The 13,518-nt window shown below is 54.5% G+C and overlaps 1 protein-coding gene across 1 annotated transcript; it reads right to left on the bottom strand.

The window, feature by feature from the left end:
• Window positions 1-2,731: 2,731 nt before the first annotated feature.
• Window positions 2,732-4,273, bottom strand: ARF6 (ADP ribosylation factor 6). Its single transcript, XM_063399737.1, has one exon. The coding sequence runs from the start codon at window positions 3,877-3,879 to the stop codon at window positions 3,352-3,354; it is 528 nt and encodes a 175-aa protein (XP_063255807.1). The 5' UTR covers window positions 3,880-4,273; the 3' UTR covers window positions 2,732-3,351.
• Between the last annotated feature and the right edge of the window lie 9,245 nt (window positions 4,274-13,518).

Raw genomic sequence — 13,518 nt, forward strand, 5'->3', positions numbered from 1 at the left:
CACATCTGTCACTCCACAAGCACCCCTAGTCACTCAGCGGCCCCTTTGTCCATCCCTGCACGTTCCACACTTCCTCGTGGCTGCCCTTTCCAGGGAATTCCCTCCCTGGAACACGGCAGTGGCAGTCCCTCCGTGTCCTCACCTTCCCAACTTACGCGGGGCTGACACCAAGGCTGGAGAACCCTGACAGTAAAGCGGGAATATTAAAGCAGCATCCTCCTTTTCCACTTATAAAAATAGTCTCTCATCTAATTCTCAAAGGAATTACAGCCAGGCTCCCAATCTGGGAGATCCAGAACAGAGCCCTCTTTATGCCAGCACAACGCCCGACTCTGCACCAGATTGCCCCTTTCTGCTTCTCTCATAATTCAATACAAGTAACATACCAGGAGAGCTCCGCTGTATAATTGCTTTATTTTCTGCTTATTAGTTCTTTACCAACACTACAGCCATATTGAGAACACAAAATTCCTGGGTACTTCAGTCAGGGAGATCACAGGCCACAAACTCAGTCACTTGGTCGGACACGATTGAACGCCATTCAAAACTGAACTCCATAAATTCACACGAACACGAATCGATGCACTTAGAACTCCAGACTGGTTTGTTCCGTACAGAATTCCCACTTTATCCTACCGACAGCCACTACCTCGTGCTGAGGTCCAGCTACAGCCTAGAAAGGACGTGTTGGAAGTGAAACCTGTGGGGTTTTGCTCGGCGGCCACAGCCGTTGATTTCTGACGGCTCTGCCACACGTTCCAGTAACTTTTTCTCCCCCCTCTCTTCCTCCCCACTCTCTCCCACAAAAAAAAAAAAAAAAAAAAAAAAATTAAAAATCCATAAGCAAAAGCAATTTTCTTTCACCTACAAAACAGAATTACAAAGTTACTTCTAAGGGGATACAAAATTGTGAAGCCAACTTAAGGAAAAGGCTGCCCCAGCGCTTGGAAACACAGGAAACCAACTCAGACAAAAAATGAAGGTATTGAAGTTGTCATGTTGACTGAGAATAGGTTTAAGAAAGTTCAAGAACCATTAATAGAGCTTCAAGTTTTCCAGTTTAGGCATTTACTTTGTGCTTGGCTATTTTATTGATGCTCCAGAAGAAAACAGTAACCATATTGTCGTAATTTGAAGTTTTTATACCACCACACTGTTCATTAAGTTACAGCAACAGGAAAAGAAAAATAAAAGCTAGAAAATAGAGCAATGATATTCCAACGGCAAAAAGCCTTGGATTAAAATAAACTAATCTCACTTCCTCTTCTTTAGGGCTGAGATGGAAGAGTTATTTCTACATTAAGCTTCTGCAGACTCTCTCTGATTCACAAAGTCCATCAATGCTCTATCTTCTAGCACCAAGAACCCATCCAGTCCCATTTGCAACCCACATCCAGAAAAGTCTTTTTTTTTGGAACCATACTCTAAAAGGATTTCGAAGTGCTCCAAAGCATTGGATTTCAGAAGTGAATTCAGGATTTTTATCTTCCCATACATCTTTGGTAAGAGCTCCATGTACAAGGTACTCAGCATGCAGAGTCACCACTGCAGCAATGTAGTGTAATGCCCCCAATTCCATGTAAAACTTATATTCTTGAAAAGAGAAAACAATTGAGGAAAAAAAAAGGAAAATAAAAGCCATTTTCTTCTGGTTTTGTAGCATACATTCCTAGAATTCCCCAATGGAATTTTAACTCCTTGAGGAAATCTGAAGTTAATCCTTAAGGCTGAATAAGAACCAGCTGCTTTAACAGTTTGTGCACCCAGCGTTAATTAACACTTGATTGAGTTTTTATGCAAATACTCGCGCTGGGTGGGGTTTTTGATTGGCCAGTCAGCTACAGGCCACAGCTACAGGCTGTGACATGGCTAACGAGCTGCTCTGCCCTTTAAGAACTAATTATGGAAGTTTACATTCAGCGTCGATTCTCTGTCTCTGCCCTCCCCGCTCTCATTAAGTTACTCAATGGGCCTCAGCCATCCGACATAGTTCCCTTTCCTCCAGCGACAGCCGGGACACAGCGCGGCTCCAGCCCCGCAGAGCTCAGGAAAACTAAAGCAAGAAGTGATTTCCTCAAAATGGCCATTCCTGATGTCAGAACGCCGGGCTCGGGCAGAGCTCGGCCCTTCGCAAGGCTCCAGCACGGAAAAAGAACAATAATAGCAAGAACAACAATTTCCTTCTTTCTGTTGGAAAGAATCAGGAATCCTTTCAAGGTTTAGGTGTCTCCAGCTGCCTTGAGATGGCAGCGAGAGGCAAGTCAGAGCTGGACTTTTGCCAAAACATCTGATTTAAAGTCAAACTCATTGCAACATTTTATTGCTGCATCTGCTGGAAAGAGCCTCGGCCCGGGGACCGACACCAAGTAGTAGAAAACTGCAACTAAACCTCATTTAAGACAAAAAAACTGCCCAGTGCCTACCCTGGAACTACAGCACCGTTCATGCCTTGTTTGCTACGTGGTGTGGGGAGCTGGTTCTGCGATCCCTCCTCATGCACGATGTATGGGTCAGAACTTCCCAGCGGACATTCCAAAGCAGGGCTCACATTTCCCGGTGCCCGGTGCTCACTTTGAACACGTTACAGTGGAATTCCCACTCTCTGCCACTGCAGGCAAGAATTCCCCTCGTTAGCCTGAGCCGTGGAGCCAGACTGAGTCACTGTGTAGTTACAGATTAACAGAACTTTTTTTTTTAAAAAAAAGTCCTTAATATAAAAAGACAGACTGCGGTTTGATTTTAAGCAACGATTTTCAGTTTACTAGATGAAGTCGACCTAGCAACATATCCTGCAGGAATGCAAAAAAGTAGCAATCTACAGCAAAGTGAGAGAAGAGAGAGAGAAAAAAATATATATAATCAAAAAAAGTAGACCCAGAAAGCATACACTGAAAATGGACCCCCTCCCCCAACATCCCCCAAAATAATCAAACCAGCAAAGGGCTATCGAGAGGAAAAAAAAGAAAAAAAAAACCAAAAAAAAACCAAACCAAAAAAAAAGTTACTTAGCAAGTCTATAATGTGTCCTTCCCCTGTTTGCTGGAAGTCTGCCATAGCATCTAGTGCCTGTGTTCGTGTCACATTCGGAGGTTAGAGCATCCTAACGCCAAGCAGGAGGAGTTAGAACAGGAATCCAGCCAAGGGTGCAGGAGGAAAGGGTGGCAACTGGAGAAAGGTGATCATAATCCTATGGATGCGGTTTTGTTTTTACTTTTCAGTAGAGAATCATTCTTCTGGAAAGCCACGTGGGTTATTTTTTTTGTTGTTTCTTTTTTTTGTTTGTTTTGTTTAATTTTTTTTATTTTGTATTTTTTTCTTTAATTCTTTGTAGACTAAATAGTTCCTCTCCCATTAGGATTTATAATTGGACGTTAACCACGTCAGCCCTTCGTAGAGTCCATCCCCCGTCGTGGCACAGGAGGGCTGCACATACCAATTCCTATCCCTGATCCGGGTCAGGCCCAGTTTCTCCTGGATCTCGTGGGGTTTCATGGCGTCGGGCAGGTCCTGCTTGTTGGCGAAGATGAGGATGATGGCGTCCCGCATCTCCCGGTCGTTGATGATGCGGTGCAGCTCCTGCCGCGCCTCGTCGATGCGGTCGCGGTCGGCGCAGTCCACCACGAAGATGAGCCCCTGCGTGCCCGTGTAGTAGTGCCGCCACAGCGGCCGGATCTTGTCCTGGCCGCCCACGTCCCACACGTTGAACTTGACGTTCTTGTAGGTGACGGTCTCCACGTTGAAGCCCACGGTGGGGATGGTGGTCACCGACTGGCCCAGCTTCAGCTTGTACAGGATCGTGGTCTTGCCGGCCGCGTCCAGCCCCAGCATCAGGATCCGCATCTCCTTGTTCCCGAAGATCTTGGACAGCACCTTGCCCATCTCGGCGGCATCCAAGGGAGGGCGAGAGGGCGAGCGCCGGCCCGGCGGGGAAGGGCGGGCGGGGCTCAGCGCGGGCCGCGCATGGGGCGGCGGGGAGGCGGCTCCGCTGCTCCGCCGGGCCCGCGGCGGCGGCTCCGCCCGCTCCTGCCTCGGCTCCCGCCGCGGCTCCTCAGCTCATGGGTACCGGCGCGGTGGCGGCGGGAAGATCCTGAGGGCCGGGGAGCGCCGGGAAGTGCTGGGAGTGGCCGGGATGGCCCGGGAGCGTCCCGGCCGTACCTGAGGGCCCCGCGCGCCGCTGCCTCCGCCCGCGCCGCCGGAAAGGGGCCGCGCGCGCCCGCGCCCGCTTCCGCCCCGCCGCCGCCCCGCGCATGCGCCCGCGCGGCCCCGCCACGCCCCTCCGCGGCCCCGCCCTCCTTCCGCCCGCGCCTTCCCGCCCGCCCCGCGCGCCTGCGCCGACGCCGCCGCCCCGCCCCCGGTTTATTCCGCGGGAGGGGCGGGGCCTCGCCTCTGATTGGGCGGGGCGGGGCGGCGCGCGCGCAGCGCGCGGAGGGGGCGGGGCCGCGGTGGGGAGAGGCGCCACGCGATCGCGCGTCACGCGGGGCGCGCGGGGCGCGTCTTAAAGGGGCAGGACCCGGGGGTCGGGGTGGGAGCGGCCCCGGGACCGCGCCCGGGAGCGAGCCCCGAGCGGGAGATAAACCCCGCCGTGGGCTGGGCGGGGAAACCCCGGCACAGGTGCCCGGAGGAGCTGCGGCTGCCCCTCGTTCTCTGCAAGTGTCTCAGGCCGGGCTGGACGGGGCTTGGAGCAGCCTGGGACGGTGGGAGGTGTCCCTGGCACGGCAGGGTGGGTGTGACGGGCTGTGAGGTCCCTTGCAGCCCCGCCGTGCCGTGATTCAGCGATGCATCATCGGGTTTATGACTCCACGTTGTCTCGGGTCACTCCCTGTGATTCCAGCGGGTGAAACTCCACGGATCAGCGCTCGGGACACGCCGCGATCGGGGCACGTCCCCGCCCTGTGCCCGGAGCTGTGCCCGGGCTCGCCCGGAGCGGGGCGGGGCGGCTCCTGCGCTCCCGGCCCGAGCCCCGGGGCTGTGCCCGGGGCCGGGACACGGCAGCGCTGCCAGGCCGCTCCTGGGGCTCGGGGTGCCCGCCCCGCTCCTGCCGGGACAGCCGCCCGCGCTGCCGGCCGCCCCTGAGCTCCTGGAGGGAATGGGGGCACCTGGAACACGAACCCGCAAAATGAGGGAATCACAGTGATTGGAAGGGAGCTTAAAGCCCCTCTCCTTTGGCAGGGAATCCTTCCACCGGGTTCTACTTGATCCCTTTGGGGTCTCCTCCTGGAGAGCACGGTGTGCATCCATTCCCTTGAGATTGTGTAGGATTGACTTCACCGCATCTTCCCTTCCCCTTCAAAAATCCCAAATTTTGAGTTGATTTATGTGGCTGATGTCCTGGCACATGGAGAAGGATCCTTCTTGGGCTGCCAAAGGGAAGGCTTTGGTGTCTTTAGCAGAACAGGAGGTTCCAGATGCAGAATGTTTAAGGGCCGGAGTTCTCTCCGGTGAGCAGGGATGGGAGTGGCTGGAGCTGTGCCAGGGAGCTGCAGGCTGGAGATCAGGACAAGGTTCTTGCCCTAGAGGGTGATCAGGGCAGAGCCAGGGGCTGGATCCACCCTCCCTGAGGGTCCCTTCAAGCCCAGGATTTTCCACGATTCACCAGGAGTTTTCGAGGAAGGCTTTGCTCTTTCCTGCAGGGAGCCAAGAGGGAGGGTGCCAAGGAAAACACCATCCACGGCCTCTCGTGGTGAGAGGCTGTGCCAGGGCACAGCCTGCTGACCCCGGGGCTCAGGAGTGTCCCTGCCTGGCCGGGCACTGCCAGAGTTCACGCTCCGATGATTAAACCAGCAGATAATGCTGCTAATTAACATACTGGCTTGGGGTTTACAGCAAGCCCCGATCCCGCTGGATGCAGCTGGCTCAGTCTCCCCTCTCACTAGCATGGGATATTTATCTAAACAGAGAGCTAAATATTTGCAGGGCTAAAATTAACATCAGGATGTGGATATTGGTGGGTTTTCGCTTGGCTCTGCTCCGTGTGACCATTTCCGTGCTGGTGAGTTCATTAAATCAGGCAGCACGAGACCACAAGGGTTCAAAATAGTAGAGAAAGGTGATGTCAAGAGCTGCAAGGTCCTTCCTTTGCCCATGAGCCGGAATCAGTCGTTCTTCCCTCGGCCTGGGAGCAGCTTTTTGTGCTGTCAGGAAATGACTTTTGGTGCTTTTGTTCTGACAGTGCAAAGCGTCGAGGGGAGGGTGTGACCGTGCTGAGGTTGTTCTGCTTTCCTTTTAAGAGCTGAGGGGCTCCTTTGGGGCTCTCTCCCAGGGCCCGCCAGGTGAGGAGCGTGGATCTCAAGGATTAAGTGGAAATAAAGCAGAGGTGGTGGAGCACGGGCTGGGTCTGGGATGCTCAGCTCCCTGGGCTGTGTCACCCACTGTGAAACCCCATGGAATGAGTAACTGCAGGGCGGGGAAGTGTCCTTCCCATCATGTGCTCCCCGTTTTGCACCCAGTCATGCTGTTCCTCGGCTCTCTCCTCTTGAATCTTGGCTTTCTTTTGCATTGTTGGAGACTGCATTGTCCCTCATCCTCGGGGACTGGGTGCAGACAGGGCTTGGCCTGCTTTGGCTTTGCTCATTTCACCTGGCAAACAGCTTTGCTGAGCTCCTCCTGTCCTTTCCCTCCTGGAAAAGTGGTGGGACCTGTGCAGCACTGCCCAGAGTTTCTCTGAGCTGCTCCTGCGCTGGGGCTGTGTGGGGATCAGGCCCTCCCAGTGACTCAGCAGAGCCTCCTGCTCTGCTCCTCTCCCCACACAGGACCCTGCTCCAGTCCCCGTTATCCCTCTGCCTGCTCCAGTCCCCGTTATCCCTCTGCCTGCTCCAGTCCCCGTTATCCCTCTGCCTGCTCCGGTCCCCGTTATCCCTCTGCCTGCTCCGGTCCCCGTTATCCCTCTGCCTGCTCCAGTCCCCGTTATCCCCCTGCCTGCTCCAGTCCCCGTTATCCCTCTGCCTGCTCCAGTCCCCGTTATCCCCCTCTGCCTGCTCCAGTCCCCGTTATCCCCCTCTGCCTGCTCCAGTCCCCGTTATCCCCCTCTGCCTGCTCCAGTCCCCGTTATCCCCCTCTGCCTGCTCCAGTCCCCGTTATCCCCCTGCCTGCTCCAGTCCCCGTTATCCCCCTCTGCCTGCTCCAGTCCCCGTTATCCCTCTGCCTGCTCCAGTCCCCGTTATCCCCCTCTGCCTGCTCCAGTCCCCGTTATCCCCCTCTGCCTGCTCCAGTCCCCGTTATCCCCCTCTGCCTGCTCCAGTCCCCGTTATCCCTCTGCCTGCTCCAGTCCCCGTTATCCCCCTGCCTGCTCCAGTCCCCGTTATCCCCCTCTGCCTGCTCCAGTCCCCGTTATCCCTCTGCCTGCTCCAGTCCCCGTTATGCCTCTGCCTGCTCCAGTCCCCGTTATCCCCCTCTGCCTGCTCCAGTCCCCGTTATCCCCCTCTGCCTGCTCCAGTCCCCGTTATCCCTCTGCCTGCTCCAGTCCCCGTTATGCCTCTGCCTGCTCCTTTCCCATCCCTGGCAGGGCCCGTGGCTGAGTTGAGCTGCTCTGGGCTGCGGTCGCAGCTTCTGCCTCTGTGTGACTCCAAACTGATTTTCCCGTGATCATTCCCGGCTCACAACCTGCCAGAGGGGAATGATGGGCTGATGATCTTCCCACAGAAACGCCAGACTGATGTGGGGATGTGGGTACGTGCCCCGAGGGGCTCAGGTTGGACGGTGGGGTCACCTGTGCCACCTCCCTGCTCCAGCAGGGCCATCACAGGGCAGGAGCGTGTCCAGCTGGTTCTGGAACATCTCCAGGGAAGGAGACTCCTCTCCTCTCTGGGCAATCTGTTCAGTGCCTGCTCACTGCACACTAACAAGTTCTTCCTCAGAAGAGAAATGGGATTTGCTCAGGCAAATGCTTTTCCACCTGTGCTGGGATTTATTCCCCAAGGATCCTCCCTGCCCTTCAGGAAAACTTCCCAACCTCACAATCTGTGCACCAGGGGAAGATTTGCCATGGCCTGGCTGTGCTCTAAAAGGAATTATTCCTGCTCTTGAGGAGGATAGATAGCAACACGACATTTGAGCACTCAGCACTTTGGGTAGTTAAGATCTCAAATTAGTCACTAATAAACCCCGTGCACGTCAGTCCTGGCAGCTCACGTTTCCCAATCCCGCAGGGAATGGGGGAGAAGCTGGGGAGAGAGCACCACCTACTTTTGGAACATTTTAGTGGAGAGTCCTGTAAGTGCACAGGAAGCAGGGTAAACAGGAAGCAAATGGAAATAACTTCAGTAAAGCAGAAAAAAAGGCTTTGCTGTCTGAGGGATCCCACTGCCGTGTCCCTGCAGCTCACCTGGGAGAGCCAGGACGTACCACAGCCTTTAAAATGGGAAACTGTTTGGAAAGAAGGGTTCTTATTTTTAAGAGAGCGACTTAAGCCGCTGTGGGGTGGAAATTTGTCACCACAGATGAGGTGTGATGGCCTGAGCAAAGCAGGTTCTTCATCTCAGGATGGATATGAATCTACTCCCTGTAACCACCCTCAGGGACAGAAATGTACCTCTGGGCACTGTCTACTCCTTATAGCTCAGTCTTACACTGCTGATTGATTTTCAAGGTAAAATACCCAAAAAAAAGCATTTAAAAGACCCAAATATGTTCTAAATCACCTGAAAAATGTGAGCTCTTAGGAGAGGTTCAGTTTCACACACCAGCTTGAGAATTAAAACCCTTCTCAGGTCCTTGGCAACCCCCAGTGAGTTACTGGGTAGCCTGCAGGAGTTAAATATTTTAAAAGTGAGTTAAATATTTAAAAAGTGAGTTGAATGTTTTAAAAGTGAGGTAAATGTTTCAAAAGCGAGCGCTGGCTGTCAGTGGATGGGGTGTCCCGTGGACCTGCCAGGGATTTACAGCCCAGAGAGCAAAAAGCAATTATGGTTCTAAAGTGATTAGGACTTACAGCCTGGGGAGAAGGGCAGCAAATACCTGTGGGACCTTGTGGTAGCTCAGCTGGGCCTGGCTGCTCCTTCTCTTTCCTTCTCTTTCCTTCTCTTTCCTTCTCTTTCCTTCTCTTTCCTTCTCTTTCCTTCTCTTTCCTTCTCTTTCCTTCTCTTTCCTTCTCTTTCCTTCTCTTTCCTTCTCTTTCCTTCTCTTTCCTTCTCTTTCCTTCTCTTTCCTTCTCTTTCCTTCTCTTTCCTTCTCTTTCCTTCTCTTTCCTTCTCTTTCCTTCTCTTTCCTTCTCTTTCCTTCTCTTTCCTTCTCTTTCCTTCTCAGGAACCCGCAGGCAGTGCAGGTACCAAGGTTTGTTTTCCATGGATTTGCACGGCTGTGGTTCCATGTTCTGCCCTCCACCAGAGGTCATGGCAGCATATAACACCAAATTAACCAAACCGTGAGGAAGTTGATACTCATCAATCAGAGAATTTTATCTCTTTGAATATAATTCAAATTCCAGTCACTTTGGACCATCGGGCCAAGCCTGTTTTGATGTGGTGCAGCCACCTTTCCTTGCTTCCCTCTTGACAGAGATGGGAAAAGCCTCTGTTGCACTGACCCTTCAAAGACCTCTGTGGCTTTCCAAGGAAGGAAAAGGGAATATAATAACGCTCTGGGTTCTGTATCTGTGTTAGATAAATTCCCCTGTTGTGCAAACAACTGACATCCTTATACAACAATGGCATTCCAGGGGTAGATTTGTCATGGAGATATCTGACACAATGGGCCGAGCTCCTGTGCTGGGTGAGTCAGGGAGAGAACCTTTCCCAGAGCCCTCGGCCTGGTGATTGCTGCCTGTGGGCAGGGAGTGCTGGGGGTGGTTCCCGTGGATGTCCAGCCCTGTTTCCTGTGAGTTTGGATGCAGCAGCAGCTGGGATTGGCAGGAAGCTGAAGCCTCCAAAGTTGTGTGTGCTACAGGTAAAGGACATCAGAGACATCCCTGGGTCTTCCCATCCCGTTAATGAAATGGATAGTGGAGGTGGGAGGGGGGTTGGAGAATATCCTGACAGCAGCAGGTCTCTGTGAGCCTGAGGGTGCTGAAAAGATGCCTGGAGGATCCTGAAGAATCAATAAAATCCCACAGGTATCATCAGGAGAAATCCCTGTCTGGGTCTCCAGGAATTCCTCCAGCCCCCTTTGGAAGGGAGGAAGAGACTTTCCAAAGCGGCCTCCCAGCAGGAAAACCAGTCTGGAGAGGAGAAGGCTCCAGGGAGAGCTCAGAGGCCCTGGCAGGGCCTGAAGGGGCTCCAGGAGAGCTGCAGAGGGACTGGGGACAAGGGCTGGAGGGACAGGACACAGGGAATGGCTCCCACTGCCAGAGGGCAGGGATGGGTGGGAGATTGGGAAGGAATTCTTTATTCAGAGGGTGGTGAGGTACTGAAACAGGTTTTCAATACCTTTGGGTGCCCCTGGATCCTTGGAAATGTCCAAGGCCAGGTTGGACAGGGCTTGGAGCAGCCTGGGATAGTGGAAGATGTCCCTGCCCATGGCAGGGTGTGGAATGGGATGGGATTTAAGCTCCCTTCCACACAAACCATTCAGGGATTCTAGGATTCCAGAATATTCAGGGTTTTTTAGTATATCTTAAATACATCAAGATGTCTTTACAGGTACTATTGGCAAACAAACTGGACCCTCCTTTCTCAGGGTGTTCTCAGGAGCAGAGAGGAAATGAGGAGGGGGGTGGATACTGCCTGACCAAATCTTCATATGCCAAAATCCTGGATCACCACCATGGCACCACCAGCCTGAAAAATCCTGAAACCTTAACAAGAATAAAAAGAATTTGAGGCCCGTGCTGGGATTTTGGGGTGTGCTGTGCAGGGCCAGGAGCTGGACTCAACAATCCTTCTGGATCCCTTCAGCTCAGGGCATTCTGCGGTTCTGTTCTGCATTTCTGTTCTGCAGTTCTGTTCTGTGGTTCTGTTGTTGCCTTGCCCTCGGAAGGAGGAGTTCTGGAGCTCAGTGGGATCCCCGGGCTGTTATCTGTGGGGCTGGAGCCTGCCTTAGCTGTAATTCTGTGCACAAAGCCGCAGCTGCAGGTCCCAGCGGGATCCCGGAGCGGCTGCTCCCGCTGTGGGATGAGCTGCAGAGGGCAGGGCAGCCCCTGGCTCAGGGATGAGCTGTTCCCAGCTCATTTTCCAGCTCAGCCTGTGGGGCTGCCGCAGGGCACAGCTCTGCCAGCCCCTCTGTCTGCATCCTCGCTGTGCCTGGGCCCTCCTCAGGCTGCCAAGCCAGTTCCCATCGCATTTTCTCAGGAAAATCATGTAGTTTCCTGCTCCTCCTGCTGTGGTTTTTTCACGTGAGGAAAAATGTGTGTCTGTGGCAGGAAGAAGAATCCCTGTGTCAGTGGCAGGAGGGCGGTGCCTGGATGTGTGCAGTGTCCTTTCTGTGGGAATGGTTTGTCTTTCTCCCCTGTTTCTGGATGCCAGGCCTCTCTCTCCTCGTGCCTTGACCCCTAAATCATTATCCTAATACCTTTAGCCCAAACTCCAGCTGTCACCAACTGCTCTTCCTTAAGGAGATAAAAAGAGCCCAGAACAAGGTCTGGGATCCCTCCCATGCAGCCCTGACACCATTAAGGCTTCAGGCTTGTGCAGCACTGGGGAAAATCTTATTTTCCTTCTCTGAGATGGGATTGCCCTGTGGACTTTAGCCCTGGACTTTGCTCCAGTAGCTCGGGCGGGCTCAAAGAAGTGCTCAGACACCTGAGTGGGGCTGGCAGGGCAGGAGGTGTGGCCCTGCCTAGGCAGGACACCCTGACCTTGACCTCGACTGGAGAAACACAATCCCATGAGCCATCCAAGGAGGAGAGAATCGGCCGGTTATTCCCATGGGATACCTGGGAACAAAGGGAGATCTCTCTGACAGAGGCAAAACACCGAGTTAAGATGAAAAATCCTCAGTGAAAGTGTTCCCAGGCAGCTGCAGGGAATGGGTAACAGCAGGAAGCTCCTGAATTTTGTTCCTTGCCGTAGGGTTTTGTTATTTTTATAGCCTTTGCTGGGAATCATTCAGCTCATTACACTGCCAGGGAGCAGGCTGCCTCTCGGACATCCTGCAAATCCTTCTCAGCTCTCTCCGGGCACATCCCAGAGCAGGACCACGAACTGAAATGTTCAGCCTGCAACACCATAACCCGGCCTGTCTAAACCAAAGCACTGTGCTGGATGCTCACTTGAAGAGCTAAATTTTCCTCCCCGTGCCTGCTGCTCCTCCCACCGAGGAGTTCCCGAGGCCGGAGGAGCGGCTCCGGGAGTGATGGGGAGCGGAGGCAGCGCCGAGGAGCAGCCGGGCACGGTGGCTTGTGCCTGTAATCCAAGCTCCGGGGAGGCTGAGGCTGGCGGATCGCTGAGCCCGGGGGTTCTGCGCTGCCGGCGGCTGTGCCGAGCGGGCGTCCGCGCTAGGGCCGGCACCGATATGGTGGCCCCGGGGGAGCCGGGGGTCTCCAGGTCGCCTAAGGAGGGGTGAACCGGCCCAGGTCGGAGACGGAGCAGGTCAAAGCTCCCGTGGCGGTCAGTAGCGGGATCGCGCCTGTGAGCAGACCCTGGAGCGCAGCCCGGGTGCCAGGACGGGACCCAGCCTCTTTTGGCATCTTTTCCCCTCGGACCCAGCCTCTTTTGGCACCTTTTCCCCTCGGACCCAGCCCCGTTTGTCAGCAGGAGCAGCCACAGCAGCAGCGAAAGGCAAAAGCACCTGCAGGGATGCTCCTCCCGAGGATGCCGCGCCAGCCTCGCACACCCGGGCGCGCTCGGGTTTTGGTGGGATGTGTCGGGATTGGGCTCCCAGCAGATGTGACTGTCGAACTGGGAAATGCCGGATCCGTGTGCCGGGCAGCACACGGGATTTCCCATCGCGTTTCTGGCTGCGAGTCAGTCCCACCCCTCCCTCAGACGCTGCGATGCAGGTCCCCGGAGCCTCTCATTATTCTGCTCCGGGCTGTGTTTGCTGCCACAGCTCATCGCTGTCCTCGGCTCTGAGCTTTGCACTCTCGGGAAAACGCTGGCACATTGGGAAGCTTTGCTCTACGGGGAGCGTTTCAAAGCAGGACATCCCTGGTGTGCTCTGTCCGGAGCTGTCCCGGGCTCAGAGCTCCAGGCTGTGCCTCACTCTGCTGGAAATGAAAACAGCACCAGGGTGTTCAGCATCACTGGAGCCTCCTGCGGCTCCAAATGGGGTCTGGGCTGCCTCGGCTGCTCAAACCTCCTCAAAAACCATCCCTGTCTGTCCAGGCGTTTTGAAACATAAACCAGAGGGAGCTCAAGGACATTCCCTCCGTTCCCACCTGCCCGTGGGGCCGGGCAGAGCTCACACAGGAGGGGATCTGCAGCAGAGCTGGATCGGTTTGTGGGTGGGTCTGAGTGCCGGGAAGGCTCAGGGTGGAGTGCTGGGTGCAGCTGCTGTGCTGGTGGGAGTTCAGTGTGGATATGGGAGCCCCTGATCCTAAACCCCACTGGGAATCTCCAGTAACAACGCCCAAATTGTGTAAAAAGTGGAGAATTTGGGTTTGTGCTGAAGATGGGGAAGCGAGCTCCTTCCATGGCCTGGCCGCATCCT

This window comes from Prinia subflava, chromosome 5 (genome assembly GCF_021018805.1).
Source record: "Prinia subflava isolate CZ2003 ecotype Zambia chromosome 5, Cam_Psub_1.2, whole genome shotgun sequence".
NCBI classification, from domain to species: Eukaryota; Metazoa; Chordata; class Aves; order Passeriformes; family Cisticolidae; genus Prinia; species Prinia subflava.